Raw genomic sequence first — 17,356 nt, forward strand, 5'->3', positions numbered from 1 at the left:
CCTCATACAGGGACTTCCCTGGCGGTCCAGTGGTTAAGACTCTGCACTTCCAATGCAGGGGACACAGGTTCGATCCCTGGTCAGGGAACTAAGATCCCACATGCTGCTGGGCGCTGCCAAAAAAAACCCTCATACATACACATACTGCGCTCTTAATGTGACATCATATTCTGCATCTTGGTTGGTAAAAAGGCTTGGCTAAATTAGGCTTATAATTAACTAATATGATCATTTTAGGTTTTCACTTTTTAAAAAATGTCTCTGGAAGAAAGGGCCCCCAAATGAACTGAACAATAAAGTTAAAAATCCAGAAAACACTTTTCCTTAAATGAAGCAGCAATACATAGACTAGTTTGTCATTTACTGATATGATTTTTTTTCAGGTTTTAAGATGTGACTGTCTCACACCTTTCTTACAAAGATCCTAATTTGTATTTGTGGCACCAGGACTGCTTTCTCAGGGCTTACATAGGTACTACGTTATTATCAGGGCACTACTTAGAATTGCTCTTCTCTACTGGATTAGGATATTTTTGTGTGTTATAATTTCAGGAATGATAATTTTACCTCTAGGATAATTTTTTTTAATTCTAAATTTCTCTTAATTTGAAAGAGCTAGTAGGATATTTACTATTCGTGAATGAATGTAAATTGTAGAAGTGTAACTTTTAAAATTTATCTTAAAAGAATGTCTTAAGTTAAAATACTCTTTCCACAAATACCTATATCTGCTCTTATTAGAAATCCTACCCCCTGATCTAACTGTGGTTTTGCTCTCACCCAGCCATCTTCTTGCCTGGCCAAGCACTACATCTTTTATCCTGGACAAAGCAAAATTATTCCATTGTCAAAACTTTGGAAAATATAGTGTAATGCAGCTCATGAGACTAAGATATATGAGGCTTTGAACTGAAGCAAAACCAGATGTTTGATATGTCACAAATAGCTGAACTATCTTGTTGAGTTGACTTCACTTAGCATGAGTATCCTGAAGTACCCACCCACCCCAAAAAAGGACCCTGAAAACCTGTCACTGATGAGAGTGTAACTTTTCATCACAGTCATAAAATTTGACCTTCGTATCATTAAAGGGAACTTCCATTGGCAGTAATTAGGAACTCTCAGGGGGAGTTAGTGAATGTTACTTATGACCTGGTTGGTAACTAGGAAATTCATAGAGCTTCCTGTGCTGGGGAATAACAACCTGGGCTGTACATAGCTGTTTAACTTCCTTTGATTACCACTATATAGATTAAAGGACACTGTCCTTAAATAGAAAAATTAACCTTTGAGGACTATCATTTGCTACTTTTCCTTAAGAAGTACTCCTTGTATTGATCTTTACTTGCCTTGCCACATGGCACATTCTTTTCAATGTGCTGAGATTCATTTTATACCACAGTATATGGTCTATCTTGGTGACTGGATTTCGTGTATACTTGAAAAGAATATGTATTTGGCTATTTTTGGGTGTAGTGTTCCATATTGTTCAAGTGTTCTATATCCATACTGGTTTTCAGTCTATTTATTCTATCAACTAAAAAGAGAAGTGTGTTGAAATTTCAACTCTAATTGTGGATTTGTTTATTTCTCTTTTTAGTTCTATTAGTTTTTGCTTTGTGTATTTTGACATTCTGTTATTAGGTGCCTGCACATTTAGGATTATTCTGTCTTCCTGAGAATTAGCCCTTTTATCATTATGAAATGTCCTTTTTCATCTCTAGTAATATACCCTCTCCTGAAATCTACTTAATCTGGTATTAATGTAGAATACTCTTTCTTTGTATTATTATGTTTACATGGTTTAACTTTTTTCATCCCTTTACCTTTACTTTTGGATCTGGATATTTAAAATGGGCTTTTTATGGACAGCATGTACTGAGGTCTTGCTCTTTAATGCAGTGTGACACTCTCTGCCTTTTCATTTGTATGTTTGGCCCATTTGCAATTAATGTCGTTGTCAGTATGGTTGGGTTTAAGTCTATCATCAAACTGTTGGTCCCACCTATTTTTTATTCTTTTCCTGCCTTCTTTTGAATTGAACTTTTTTTTTTGGTATATATAATGTAACCACATTACAGTATTATACTCCATTTTCTCCCTCCCATACTTTATGCTGTTGTTGTCATGTATTTTACTTCTACATATGTCATAGCTTTTGCTTTAAGCAACTAGTTCTTTTTTTAAGAGATTTTAAAATGAGGAAAAAAGGTGTTCTCTGTTTCCAGTGCTCTTCACTCAGTTTCCATCTGGTATCACTTTTCTTCTATCTGAGAACTTCCTTTAACATTTATCTCCTGGAACAAATTCTTTTGGCTTTTGTATGTCTGAAAATGTTATTATTTCATCTTTATTTTTGAAATATATTTTCCCTGAATTCTAGATTCACAGATTTTGTTTTTTCCTTTCAGCACTTTAGAGAAGTAATTCTATTGTCTTTTGGTCTGTTTCTGATGAGAAGTCCTATCTGTATTTCCCTGTAGATGACTCAGTCATAACTTGGAAATATTGTGGGTTTGGTTCTAGACCACTGCAATAAAACGAATATGGTGATATATAGCAAGTCACACGAATTTTTTGGTTTCCCAGTGCATCTAAAAGTTATGTTTACAATATAATGTACTCTATTAAGTGTCTAAAAAAACAATATATGTACCTTAATTTAAAAATAATGCTGTTGGGGGCTTCCCTGGTGGCGCAGTGGTTGAGAGTCCGCCTGCCGATGCAGGGGACACGGGTTCGTGCCCCAGTTCGGGAAGATCCCACATGCCGCGGAGCGGCTGGGCCCGTGAGCCATGGCCGCTGAGCCTGCGCGTCCGGAGCCTGTACTCCACAACGGGAGAGGCCACAACAGTGAGAGGCCCGCGTACCGCAAAAAAAAAAAATAATAATGCTGTTGGAAAAATGGTGCCAATAGACTTGCTTGACGCAGGATTGCCAAAACCTTTAATTTGTAAAAATCACAATGTCTGCAAAGTGCATTAAAGTGAGCTATGCCTGCAATGTGTTTTTATCGCCTCGGATTGCTTTTAAGACTTTCTTGATATTGCTGAATTATAGAATTTGATTCTCAGCAATTTGATTATGTGTTTTATTTTCTTTATGTTGATCTTGACTTAGGTTTGTTGAATTTCTTAAATCTATGAGTTGATGGATTGATATTTTTCATCAAATCTTGAAAATACTTGGCCATCCCTTCCCCAATGTGTGTGTGTGCGCACACACACACTTCACCCTCTCTTTCTGGGGTTCCAGTTACATGTATATTAGACTGTTTGGTATTATTCCACAGGTTACTGAGGTTCATTTCTTCCATAGCCTTTACTCTCTGTGTCCTTTAGTTCAAATACTTTCTATTGCCTTGTCTTCAAGTTCTCTAATATTTTTTTCTGTCGCATCTAATCTGTTGATTATCCAATGAATTTTCCTATTCGTATATTATATTTTCAGCTCTGTAAGTTCCATTTGGTTTTTTTTATACTTTATATATATATATATATTTTTAAACTAGGTTTATTCAGTGGACTGAATCCAATACACCCTCTACATCTGCTGTTCTTTTTTTTTTATTTTAAATTTATTTATTTTATTTTTGGCTGCTTTGGGTCTTCGTTGCTGCGCATGGGCTTTCTCTAGTTGTGACAAGCAGGGGCCACTCTTTCTTGTGGTGCACAGGCTTCTCACTGCGGTGGCCTCTCCTGTCGCAGAGCATGAGCTCTAGGCACATGGGCTTCAGTAGTTGTGGCTCACGGGCTCTAGAGTGCACACTCAGCAGTTTTGGCACATGGGCCTAGTTGCTCCGCGGCATGTGAGATCTTCCCGGACCAGGGCTCGAACCTGTGTCCCTTGCATTGGCAGGTGGATTCTTAACCACTGCACCACCAGGGAAGCCCATTTTGTTTTCTTCTTATACTTTATATTTCTTCCCTCATTGTGTTTCTCTTTTCCTTTAAATCAGGGATCAGCAAACCATTTCTGTAAAGGGCCATATAATAAGTGTTTTAGACTTCATAGGCCATAGAGTCTCTGTCAGAGCTACTCAGTTTTGCCATTACAGCACAGAATTAGACAGAGATGATACGTAAATAAATATACATGGCTGCATTCTTTGAAACTTTATTTGTAAAACTGGTGGTGGGCTAAATTTGGCCCCTGGGCTGAAGTTTGGCAATTGTTGCTTTAAATCTTTGAACATATTTATATTCACTGTTTTTAAGTCCTTGTCTGCTAATTCCATAATCTCTGACATTTCTGGGTCTGTTTCTATTGATTAATGTTTCTCCAGGTTATGTGTCGTATTTTCCAAACTGCTTCACATCATATATAGTTATTCCTTATTGGATGCTGGAATGTGGTATTAAGTTGTTGATTGTATGGATTTTGTTACCTTCTTTTACAGAGTGTCAATTTTTTGTTTTGGGGGCAGTACCAGTGGATCAACTTGATCTATTTAAGGCTTTTTTAAAAACCCTATTATGGTCTGTCTAGAGTAGCTTTTACTGTAGGCTCTTTCCAAGGTCTTCCCTGAATGTTGAGTCTCTCCACTCTAGCTAGATGAAGTTCAAGTGTTTCCCAGCCCTGTGTGAAGTCTAGGAATTGTTCAGCTTACAACCCTCTATGGTTCTTTTCTCACTAATTGTACTTTGCCTGGCCTTATGAAATCTCATCATAGCATGCAGTGGAGCTTTGTGTGCCAGAGTCTCAAGGGGACCCCCATGCACACGTGTAGAGTCCTTTCTCTGCATAGCTTTCTCTTCACTAGTATTCTGCGCCACAGATTTCAACCACTTAGCCCCCCTGAACTCAGATTTTCTTCTCAGTGCAGCAAGACCACCATGCTTTGCTTAGGGTCTTTGTCTTTGGACTATGGATTTTACTGCAGACGCAGAATGTGTCTACAAGTGGAAAGCCAGTCATCACAAGGCTTCCTCATTTGTATCCCTTCTCTCAGCAGTCAGAAGTATTATACTGCCTGTGGTACAGTGTCTGAAAAAAATTGTTCCACGTATTCTGTTTAGTTTTCCAGTTGTTTAGTGTAGGAGTGTACGTCTCTACCAGTTGCTTCATGATATGAGGCAGAAAACCCTCAGCTACAGGCCAGAATCTCTAGCTCATATATATCAATACTTGCATACTCCCATGAGAGCTGGAATGTCCTGCTCAGTACGTTGTGTTATTTTTATGTCTTATAGTGGATCTTTCCAGGTAGACTTTGCTGCTTATACTGTAGCTGTTTGTCTTTATCCCTCATCTCTTCATTTAGTATGGTTTAAATGTGATTCTTTCATATTTGATACATTGTAGTAGGAATTGTAGGTTTTAGGAAACAGACTTAAAAGGTAGTTTGAATATGTGTAACTTTTAAAATTCTCTTAATCAAAATGATTGTTTTTTAGTTTTTGTGTTTGGATTTTTCATGTAAACTAATATTTATCTTAGTTAAGTCTGTTATATTTAGGAACCATTAACCTATAATGTTGAAAAGAACTTGTGAGGTTTTCTATCAGTTAACACAGTCTAAACTAAAATGTCAAGGTACAGGTTAAATGGGCTCTTGAGAATGAACAAAGGACAAGAAGCTGAGTTATTCATGTTCATTTTGTCTGGGAACCACCACATCTGCCTCTAAGGCTGAGTAATCATGACCTATTAGTGTGGTTATGGAAAGTATATATCAGTTTCACTGTGTGAACCATCTTTTCTTTAGGGAAAATATTCTCATCAGATTGCTGAAAATTTCCCTTTTTAGAACATTTAAAATTAAAACTATGAATCAGTCTTTTATCTTGTTGGATAACCTGTTTAATCTGTTGGGGTGCATATTTTATTCTTGTTTCTGGAATAGAAATGTAGGTTTTTCCTTCCTATATAATCCCAGAAATCTTATAATTTTAGTGTCTAGGATGGTTCAATTTTTTTTCACCTAGAGTTCATTTCTAGAGGACAGTTGTAGGGATGTCATGGACAGACTCTTCAATTTCTTTTGTTTTGCCTAGTAGTATCACATTTCTCTTTTGTGTTTTCAAACAGTAAATGTGGAAGTTACAGGGGTTTTTAAAAAATATTTATTTTCTTTACTTTTTTTGGCTGTGATGGGTCTTAGTTGTGGCACGCAGGATCTTCATTGAGGCACGCGGGATCTTTCGTTGCAGCATGTGGACTTCTCTCTAGTTGTGGCACACAGGCTCCAGGGCACGTAGGCTCTGTAGTTGTGGCGTGCAGGCTTCAGAGCACATGGGCGCTGTAATTTTGCGGCAGGTGGGCTCTCTCATTGAGGCACACAAGCTCAGTAGTTGTGGTGTGTGGGCTTAGTTGCCCCGCAGCATGTGGGATCTTAGTTCCCTGACCAGGGATCGAATCCATATCCCCTGCATTTGAAGGCGGATTCTTTACCACTGGGCTGCCAGGGAAGTCCCCCCCCACCTTTTTTAAATTGCATCTGATGTTAGCTATAAGTAAGTGTACAGTGAGAAATTTTTCACTAATTATTTAGTTACTCTGAATTCTAGAGACTTTAAACTTGGGTTTGTGTGTGTGTGTAGGATCACAAAATAATTCTTTTTTCTTTACCTGAAATCTCTTTTGTGCACATAATATTCAAAGAAACAGTTGTAGATTTCATGATTAATCACAACTTTTCAATAAAAGTTCCTTTTTGAGAGATTCTATAATCATTTTTTAAACTTATTATCACTATTTATTGATTTCTGTGAATTAAAATTCAAGAAAAAGATGAACAGACTAAAAATTCACATAAATTTTTTTTTTTTGGTCCAGAAGAAAACCTTATAGTTAATTGAGTCAGTGCTAAGTGTAGGATTTCATTTTTTAGATTTTTATTTGAACACAAAATGCAACTGTATTGAGGGAGAAATGTAGCTTAGATTTATGAATGTCTTTCTTTTTCGTATTAACATGCAACAGAAAAATTTGTTTAATGTCACCTTTTATCTAGATAGCAGTAGGAGTTCTTTCATGTTTTATTTCCATCACTACATCTTATGCACTTTGTCTTTGAGCCACAAATTCTTTCACCATGTGGTTTAAAAAGACTTTCTTATGGGCTTCCCTGGTGGCACAGTGGTTGAGAGTCCTCCTGCCGATGCAGGGGACACGGGTTCGTGCCCCAGTCTGGGAAGATCCCACATGCCGCGGAGCGGCTAGGCCCGTGAGCCATGGCCGCTGAGCCTGCGCATCCGGAGCCTGTGCTCCTCAATAGGAGAGGCCACAACAGTGGGAGGCCCGCGTACCGCAAAAAATAAATAAATAAATAAAAAGGCTTTCTTATATCCAAAGATCACTTACTGTATGTGTATCTATATATACATACATATGTATGTGTGTGTATATAATTTTATTCTACAAATACAGTACTTTTGTTCATAACAGCTAATGGCTAATACTTTTTGAGGGCTTATTATATGCCCAGCACTGTTCTAAGCCTAGTACTTTATATGTGTGTTACAGTAACATGTTAAGAATATCCAACTTCTAAAGCTTACACTTCATGAGAATTTTGGAAATTAGTAATAGATTTTATTGACATCTTGATTATGTTAGGGGTTTTTGAATTTTGGAGCTAGATAAAAACATAGGATGAATCTAATTCTTTTGCCTTGCAGAACAGTAGCTTGAGGTCCAGAAAGGTTAAGTGACTTGTCTGAGTTCGCTTATTTTCTGACACCTAATAGCCTATTAGAACCTAACCTATTTGAAACTCTAAAGGAGCTTGTTTAAAACATACAGGTTGGGGGACTTCCCTGGTGGTACACTGGTTAAGAATCTGTCTGCCAATGCAGGGGACACGAGTTCGAGCCCTGGTCCGGGAAGATCCCACATGGTGCAAAGCAACTAAGCCCATGTGCCACAACTACTGAGCCTGTGCTCTAGAGCCTGCAAGCCCACGTGCCGCAACTGCTGAAGCCGGCGCGCCTAGAGCCCATGCTCCGCAACAAGACAAGCCACCTCAATGAGGAGCCCGCACTCTGCAACCAAGAGTAGCCCCTGCTCGCTGCTACTAGAGAAAGCCTGCACTCAGCAACAAAGACCCAACGCAACCAAAAATAAAAATAAATAAATTTTTTAAAAAATCAATTAGTTAAAATAAATAAATACATAAAACATACAGGTTGGGAATTCCCTGATGGTCCAGTGGTAAAGAATCTGCCTTAAAATGCAGAGGTGCAGGTTTGATTCCTGGTCGGGGAACTGGGATTCCACATGCCTCAGGGCAACTAAGTCCGCACACCACAACTACTAAAGCTCACATGCCTCAACTAGAGAGCCTGCGTGCCTGCAAACTACAGAGGCCACATGCTCTGGAGCCCGTGTGCCACAACTACAGAGCCCAGGCACCCTGAAAGCCTGTGCGCCACAACTAGAGAGAAGCCTGCGTGCCACAACGAAAGATCCTGAAAGATCCCGCATGCCTCAACGAAGATCCTGCATGCCACAACTAAGACTCGATGCAGCCTAAAATAAAACAAATGATAAATAAATCTTAAAAAAAAAACTGAATCTTAAAAAATAATAAAAATAAAATAAAACATACAGGTTCCCATGTCCACCTATTGAATCAACTTATGCTTAGGGGACCCTGAAATTTATATTTTTAACAAAGTCCATAGTTGATTCTTATGCAGACACCTCGTCATGGCATACATGTTAATTTGGAAACCACTGTGTTTAAACCTTTATCACACATCTAAATGTTAATTCATTTTAATCTATATGATTATTATTAATTTGTAATATTTCTAAATAAAGGTACAAAGTAGCCCAAAAGCTTCCATAGAGAAAATTAATTTAAAAGAAAAACTAACTGATACTGATTCCACAGTTTTATTTTTGTTTTGGGATGTCAGTGGGAAAGATAAGTGATGTAATTACTTCATCAATTTTTTTTTTTGAAGTATAGTTAATTTACAATGTGTTAGTTTCAAGTGTATAGCAAAGTGATTCAGTTATATGTGTGTGTGTGTGTGTGTGTGTGTGTATATATATATATATATATAGTTTTTCAGATTCTCTTCCATTTTAGGTCATTGCAAGATACTTAGTAGAGTTTCCTGTGCAATACAGTAGGTCCTTGGTTACCGATTTTATATGTAGTAGTGTGTATCTGCTAATCCCAAACTCCTAATTTCCCACCCCCACCCCCACTGTCCCCTTTGGTAACCGTAAGTTTGTTTTCTATGTCTGCATCAACTGTTTTTTAAGTAAGGACAAAATATAGTATTCTCAAATTATGCCTAAAGGAATAGGGGCACAGGAGGTTTTTATCACAGGGGATGGCATTCTTACAAATGAGATATGTGGATAAATAAAATAAGAATCAAGACAGAAATCATATGGTTTCCAGGGTCTGGTGTTGGGGGAAGGAGATTGACTACAAAAGGACACAAGGGAACTTTCTGCAATGACGGGACTGTTCTGTACCTTTATCTTGATAGGTTATGGTTATACGACTGAATATAATTGTCAAAGCTTATTGAACTACTGACCTAAAAAAATGGCTCTTACTATATGTAAATTATACCTGAATAAATTTGAAATTGGTTTTTAAGAAAGCAAACCAAAGAGATTCTGGAAAGGATTATTTTTTCAAATTATCAGTTGCATCTTGAAATATTAGGTAGATTCTTGTTCTTTAAAAGCTAACATTTTTCTATTAATATAGAGTGATTAAGGTACCATTAAAATCGCATGTCTATTAATAATTGCTTTCTCTTTAATATTTCTCATCAGAGATTTCTCATATTTTTTTGTAGGGTCCACATATAGCTTCAGTTACATTAGCTGCTTATGAATGCAATTCAGTTAATTTCCCTGAACCACCCTATCCTGATCAGATTATTTGTCCAGATGAAGAGGGCACTGAAGGAACCATTTCTTTATGGAGCATCATCTCAAAAGTTAGGATTGAGGCCTGCATGTGGGTAAGATGTCCGTTTTCATATTTGTTCAAAATTAACCTCACTGTCTTGATTCTTTGTACCTCATTGAAATTGAAGCCAGACATATACCAAGTCAGTAGATAATTAATTCATAAAGTTACCAGCTACCTAGCTTCCATGTAAAAGAAACCTTTAGAGCTTCTCCTGTTCATGAATAACATTCAGAAGGAAGGCAGGAAACCTTAGGTACCAGGAAGCATTGATACCAAGTAGACAATAGCAGGGAAAAGGAGTATAGATGGTGCAACTATACTACTTTGTAAAGTTTTACTAACGTTTATAAAACTTGATAAACACATAGCAAATGGTTATATATCAGTCCAAATTAGGTAAGTATTATATGTCTCTCTCCTAGATTTAAATACTCTGTGTTTATTCTTAGAAGACTCATTTCATTTTCTGAGTTGTTATAATGCTAAAGTAAGTTCAGACATTTCTTAATAAACTAAGCTTTACTGTATTGGAGGTATCAGACTATATGGTGACCTTACTTTCAGAAGTTCCAATTATTCTTTTTATGGCTTAATATATTTTGGGAAATTTTGGACTACATGATCAATGGTAGATGTATTTTAATCTGCATATCCACACAAAGCATTTTTTATATGCTTAAATTCATTCACATGTATATCATTGAGGAATAGTTCATTTGCTAAAGACTTTCTATTACCATTTGAATTATTTTTTAATTCATCATTTGGAATCACTAAGTTTTATGTTCCCTGTAACTTTTTTTCCCCTAACAGTTTCTTATAAAATGAAAAATGTGGAACACATCACTTAAAACTCTTAATTAAAATGAACGTGAATAGAATGCCCACAGAAGAGGCAGAGTTTTCAAACACATTCAAGCGTTTATGTCGTGTTTTAAAAGAATTAAAAGGGAAATGCCATATATTGAATTTGTTGAATATGAAAGACAGGAAAAATTGTCATATTTCCTGTTACTCTTTTATAAATACTGGAAACAAATTCATTATACTAGTTGCATATGTATTATAAATTTTACCACATTAGTCTTTTTTTTTTTAACATCTTTATTGGAGTATAATTGCTTTACAATGGTGTGTTAGTTTCTGCTTTACAATGGTGTGTTAGTTTCTGCTTTACACATTTGTCTTTTGATGAAAAGCTATTAATAAGATAACTAGATACTCAGAACATGCTAGAAAAGGAGTATGTATATAGCCTTCAATTTTCTGTTGTTCTTTTGTTCTTTCAAAAATGATTTATGTGGCTAGATTAACACTAATGCCAACAAAGAAAATTTTTCATCCCAGCTGGCAGTGATAACTGCTTCTTCCAAAGTGCATATTGTCTGAAGCACTCATTTGGCCTGGCTCCATGCATGCCTCAAATTAGTTAAATTGGCTGGTGTAGTGGCTTACTTCCCCAAATAAATTTTAAGCTCCTCAAAAAATTCAGACTGTACCTTAAATTTATTACTCACAGCAATCAGCATTAGGCTTTGCTCATAGTTCAAGAATACCAATAGGGCTTCCCTGGTGACGCAGTGGTTGAGAGTCCGCCCGCCGATGCAGGGGACACGGGTTCGTGCCCCGGTCCAGGAAGATCCCACATGCCGCGGAGCGGCTGGGCCCGTGAGCCATGGCCGCTGAGCCTGCACATCCGGAGCCTGTGCTCCTCAACGGGAGAGGCCACAACAGTGAGAGGCCCGCATACCGGAAAAAAAAAAAGAATACCAATAAATACTGATTGTCTGAATGTTTGTTTGTTCTTCATATTCCCTTCTTTGAAACTGTCTTTTGTTATGTAAAAAAGGTAGCACATATCAAGTTCTGCTTAAATTCGTTCCTTTTGTTTTCACCATTTACAAAGAGTCCTTTCATCAAAGGATGCTGGGAAAACTGAATATCCACATACAAAAGAGAGAGGTTGGATCCTTATCTTACACCATATGTAAAAATTAACTCAAAATTCATCAAAGACCTAAACTTAAGAGTTAAAACTATAAGACACTTAGAAGAAAATATAGAAACAAATCTGCCTGTTGATTTGGCAGTGGTTCTTAAATAAGACATCGAAAGCAGAGGCAACAAAAGAAAAAAATAGATAAATTGAACTTAGCTAAAATAAAACTTCTTGTACATCAAAGGACACACTATCAAGAGAGTTAAAAGACAACCCACAAAAAGGGAGAAAATGTTTAAAAGTCATATGTCAGATAAGGGTTTAATATTCAATATGTTTAAAGAACTACACAACTCAACAACAAAAAGACAAACAACCCAATTAAAAAATGGGCAAAGGATTTGAATAAACATTTCTCCAAGGAAGACATACAAATGGCCAATAAGTGCACAGAAAGATTCTCAATATCATTAGTCATTGGGGAAATGCAAATCCAAACCAGAAGGAAATACCTCTTCACACAGATTAGGATGGCTATTATTTTTTTAGAAAACAAAAAATAACAAGTGTTGGTGAAGATGTGGAGAAATTGGAGCCCTCATAGATTGCTGGTGGGAATGTAAAGTGATTTAGTTGCTGTGGAAAAGAGTTTGGTGGTTTCTCAAAAATGTAAATGTACATTTACTATGTGACCCTCCTCTAATTCCATTCGTATGTAAATACCCAAAAGAACTGAAAACTGGGACTCTAATATGTACAGAAACTTGTAGTTCATTGTTCAGCAACATTATTCACATTATCAGAAAGGTGGAAACAATCCAAGTGTCTCTTAACAGATAAATGGATAAACAAAGAGTATTATATACACATAATAGAATACTGTTCAGCCATAAAAAGGAATGAAGTTCTTATACATGCTGCAATATAGGTGAACCTAGAAAAACATTATGGTAAATGAAATAAGCCAGACATAGAAAGACAGATATTGTATGATTCCACTTATATGAGCTATCTGGACAATTTAGATTCATAGAGACAGAAAGTAGGTTTGAGGTTACTAGGGTTGTGGGAATGAGAAGTTAATGTTTAATGGGTATAGAGTTTCCATTTGGGTGAAGAAAAATATTGAAAATATAATGATGATGGTTGCACAACATTGTGAATACAACTAATGCCACTAAATTTTATATTTAAAAATGGTTAACTGGGATACACTCATAAAAAGTCAATACTGGGACTTCCCTGGTGGTCCAGCAGTTAAGACTCCACTGTGTTCACAATGCAGGGGGCCCGGGTTCGATCCCTGGTCTGGAAACTAGATCCCGCACACCACAACTAAAGACCTGGCGCAGCCAAATAAATAAATAAATGTTAAAAAAAAAAAAAAGTCAATACTACTGAAGTTGAGAAATGTTGATTTAGAGTGTATTGGCCTTGATTCTTATATTTTACCCTTTCATAAAATTGATCCCATTTGTGTTCACATCCATATATTTTTTTTTCAGGGGATGTCTTGCTTGATTAAAAACTGTTATGTTATTTAAAATTTTTACCTAATTTGTACTTTACGAAGTAAAATATCTTTACAGACTTCACTATCATTATAAATATAGTAAATCAGTAAAATCATTAAAATACATAGTACCTCCAATTATAAGATAAAGACCAGGGTCTACCTCAGTTTCAACTTGTTCACATAAGTCTTTGGAGCCCATTAAAATGAATTGTTCGGTGTTGCTGATAAGTAGGTTACCTTTTTTTCAGTTTTTATCTTTTTCATCTTTCACAATTTGACTATATCACTAGTGTAAGGCTTCACAAATTTTCTTTTCAGTTATAAATTCCAATAATAGTTATTAAACCTCCAAGCATTGGAGATTCAGAGTGAGCAAAACTTAACAGTCTCTACCCTCATGGAGCTTTACATTCTAGTGAGGGAAATAATTATGGAAAACTGTATATATAAGTATTGTTGAAAAATTATATATATAAATATTTAAACAAATTGAGATAAGTGCTATGAAGGAGAAATTTATTGCATAACACAAAAATGTTTTCCTAGTCTGCGATTCAGGGAAGATTTCCTTGAAATAGCAGTGATTCAATGGATATCTAAGGATAATAAGGAGTACAGTGAGGAGGCAGGATGGTGGCAGGGCAGAGGAGAGGAAGCATGTGTGATGACTTTCAGATAGAGAACATCACCTTTTTTTTTTTTTAACTTCTTTATTGGAGTATAATTGCTTTACAATGGTGTGTTAGTTTCTGCTTTATAACAAAGTGAATCAGTTATACATATACATATGTCCCCATACCTCTTCCCTCTTGCATCTCCCTCCCTCCCACCCTCCCTACCCCACCCCTCTACGTGGTCACAAAGCACTGGGCTGATCTCCCTGTGCTATGCAGCTGCTTCCCACTAGCTATCTATTTTACATTTGGTAGTGTTTATATGTCCATGACACTCTCTCACTTTGTCCCAGCTTCACCTTCCCCTTCCCCGTATCCTCAAGTCCATTCTCTAGTAGATCTGCATCTTTATTCCCGTCTTGCCCCTAGTTCTTCTGACCTTTTTTTTTTTTTAGATTCCATATATACGTGTTAGCATACAGTATTTGTTTTTCTCTTTCTGACTTAGTTCACTCTGTATGACAGTCTGTAGGTCCATCCACCTCACTATAAATAACTCAGTTTCGTTCCTTTTTATGGCTGAGTAATATTCCATTGTATATATGTGCCACATCTTCTTTATCCATTCATCTGTCGATGGGCACTTATGTTGCTTCCATGTCCTAGCTATTGTAAATAGAGCTGCAGTGAACATTGTGGTACATGACTCTTTTTGTTGTTGTCCATTTTATTGGCATATAGTTGCTTGTAGTAATCTCTCAGGGTATATGCCCAGTAGTGGGATTGCTGGGTCGTATGGTAGTTCTATTTTTACTTTTTTAAGGAACCTCCATACTGTTCTCCATAGTGGCTGTATCAGTTTACATTCCCATCAACAGTGCAAGAGGGTTCCCTTTTCTCCACACCATCTCCAGCAATTATTATTTGTACATTTTTTGATGATGGCCATTCTGACCAGTGTGAGATGATAACTCATCGTAGGTTTTTTTTGTTTGTTTGTTTGTTTGTTTTTGCACTATGCGGGCCTCTCACTGTTGTGGCCTCTCCTGTTGTGGAGCACAGGCTCCAGACACACAGGCTCAGAGGCCATGGCTCACGGGCCTAGCCACTCCGCGGCATGTGGGATCTTCCCGGACCGGGGCATGAACCCGTGTCCCGTGCATCGGCAGGCGGACTCTAAACCACTGCGCCACCAGGAAAGCCCCCTCATTGTAGTTTTGATTTGCATTTCTCTAATGATTAATGATGTTGAGCATTCTTTCATGTGTTTGTTAGCAATCTGTATATCTTCTTTGGAGAAATGTCTATTTAGGTCTTCTGCCCATTTTTGGACTGTGTTGTTTGTTTTTTTTTGATATTGAGTTGCATGAGCTGCTTGTAAATTTTGGAGATTAATCCTTTGTCAGTTGCTTCATTTGCAAACATTTTCTCCAATTCTGAGGGTTGACTTTTCGTCTTGCTTATGCTTTCTTTTGCTGTGCAAAAGCTTTTAAGTTTCATTAGGTCCCATTTGTTTATTTTTGGTTTTATTTCCATTTCTCTAGGAGGTGGGTCAAAAAGGATCTTGCTGTGATTTATGTCATAGAGTGTTCTGCCTTTGTTTTCCTCTAAGAGTTTGATAGTGTCTGGTCTTACATTTAGGTCTTTAATCCATTTTGAGTTTATTTTTGTGTATGGTGTTAGAGAGTGTTCTAATTTCATTCTTTTACATGTAGCTGTCCAGTTTTCCCAGTACCACTTATTGAAGAGGCTGTCTTTCCTCCGCTGTATATTCTTGCCTCCTTTATCAAAGATAAGGTGACTGTATGTGCGTGGGTTTATCTCTGGGCTTTCTATCCTGTTCCATTGATCTACATTTCTGTTTCTGTGCCAGTACCATACTGTCTTGATTACGGTAGCTTTGTAGTATAGTCCGAAGTCAGGGAGACTGATTCCTCCAGCTCTGTTTTTCTTTCTCAAGGTGCTTTGGCTCTTCAGGGTCTTTTGTGTTTCCATACAAATTGTGAAATTTTTTGTTCTAGTTCTGTGAAAAATGCCATTGGTAGCTTGATAGGGATTGCATTGAATCTGTAGATTGCTTTGGGTAGTAGAGTCATTTTCACAATGTTGATTCTCCAATCCAAGAACGTGGTATATCTCCATGTATTTATATCATCTTTAATTTCTTTCATCAGCGTCTTATAATTTTCTGCATACAGATGTTTTGTCTCCTTAGGTAGGTTTATTCCTAGATATTTTATTCTTTTTGTAGCAATGGTAAATGGGAGTGTTTTCTTAATTTCACTTTCATATTTTTCATCATTAGTGTATAGGAATGCAAGAGATTTCTGTGCATTCATTTTGTATCCTGCTACTTTACCAAATTCATTGATTAGCTCTAGTAGTTTTCTGTAGCATCTTTAGGATTCTCTATGTAGAGTATCATGTCATCTGCAAACAGTGACAGCTTTACTTCTTCTTTTCCGATTTGGATTCCTTTCATTTTTTTTTCTTCTCTGAATGCTGTGGCTAAAACTTCCCAAACTATGTTGAATGATAGTGGTGAGAGTGGGCAACCTTGTCTTGTTCCTGATCTTAGTGGAAATGCTTTCAGTTTTTTACCATTGAGGATGATGTTGGCTGTGGGTTTGTCATATATGGCCTTTATTATGTTGAGGATTGTTCCCTCTATGCCTACTTTTTGGAGGGTTTTTATCATAAATGGGTGTTGAATTTTGTTGAAAGCTTTCTCTGCATCTATTGAGATGATCATATGATTTTTCTCCCTCAATTTGTTGATATGATGTATTACATTGATTGATTTGTGTATATTGAAGAATCCTTGCATTCCTGGAATAAACCCCACTTGATCATAGTGTATGATCCTTTTAATGTGCTGTTGGATTCTGTTTGCTAGTATTTTGTTGAGGATATTTGCATCTGTGTTCATCAGTGATATTGGCCTGTAGTTTTCTTTCTTTGTGATATCTTTGTCTGGTTTTGGTATCAAGGTGATGGTGGCCTCGTAGAATGAGTTTGGGAGTGTTCCTCCCTCTGCTACATTTTGGAAGAGTTTGAGAAGGGTATGTGTTAGCTCTTCTGTAAATGTTTGATAGAATTCACCTGTGAAGCCATCTGGTCCTAGGCTTTTGTTTGTTGGAAGATTTTTAATCACAGTTTCAATTTCAGTGCTTGTGATTGGTCTGTTCATATTTTCTGTTTCTTCCTGGTTCAGTCTCAGAATGTTGTGCATTTCTAAGAATTTGTCCGTTTCTTCCAGGTTGTCCATTTTATTGGCATATAGTTGCTTGTAGTAATCTCTCATGATCCTCTGTATTTCTGCCGTGTCAGTTGTTACTTCTCCTTTTTCATTTCTAATTCTATTGATTTGAGTCTTCTCCCTTTTTTTCTTGATGAGT

At 36.8% G+C, this 17,356-nt stretch overlaps 1 protein-coding gene across 2 annotated transcripts in view; it reads left to right on the top strand.

Moving 5' to 3' along the window:
* VMP1 (vacuole membrane protein 1) overlaps positions 1–17,356 on the top strand; it is a 128,531-nt gene that overhangs the window by 46,666 nt on the left and 64,509 nt on the right. For both annotated transcript variants that reach the window (XM_079905408.1, XM_079905407.1), the window contains exon 6: positions 9,771–9,938. In XM_079905408.1, coding sequence (XP_079761534.1) covers positions 9,771–9,938 — 168 coding nt within the window. The remainder of the gene's footprint in view (positions 1–9,770; positions 9,939–17,356) is intronic.

The sequence above is a fragment of the Stenella coeruleoalba genome (genome assembly GCF_951394435.1).
Source record: "Stenella coeruleoalba genome assembly, chromosome: 19".
NCBI lineage: Eukaryota > Metazoa > Chordata > Mammalia > Artiodactyla > Delphinidae > Stenella > Stenella coeruleoalba.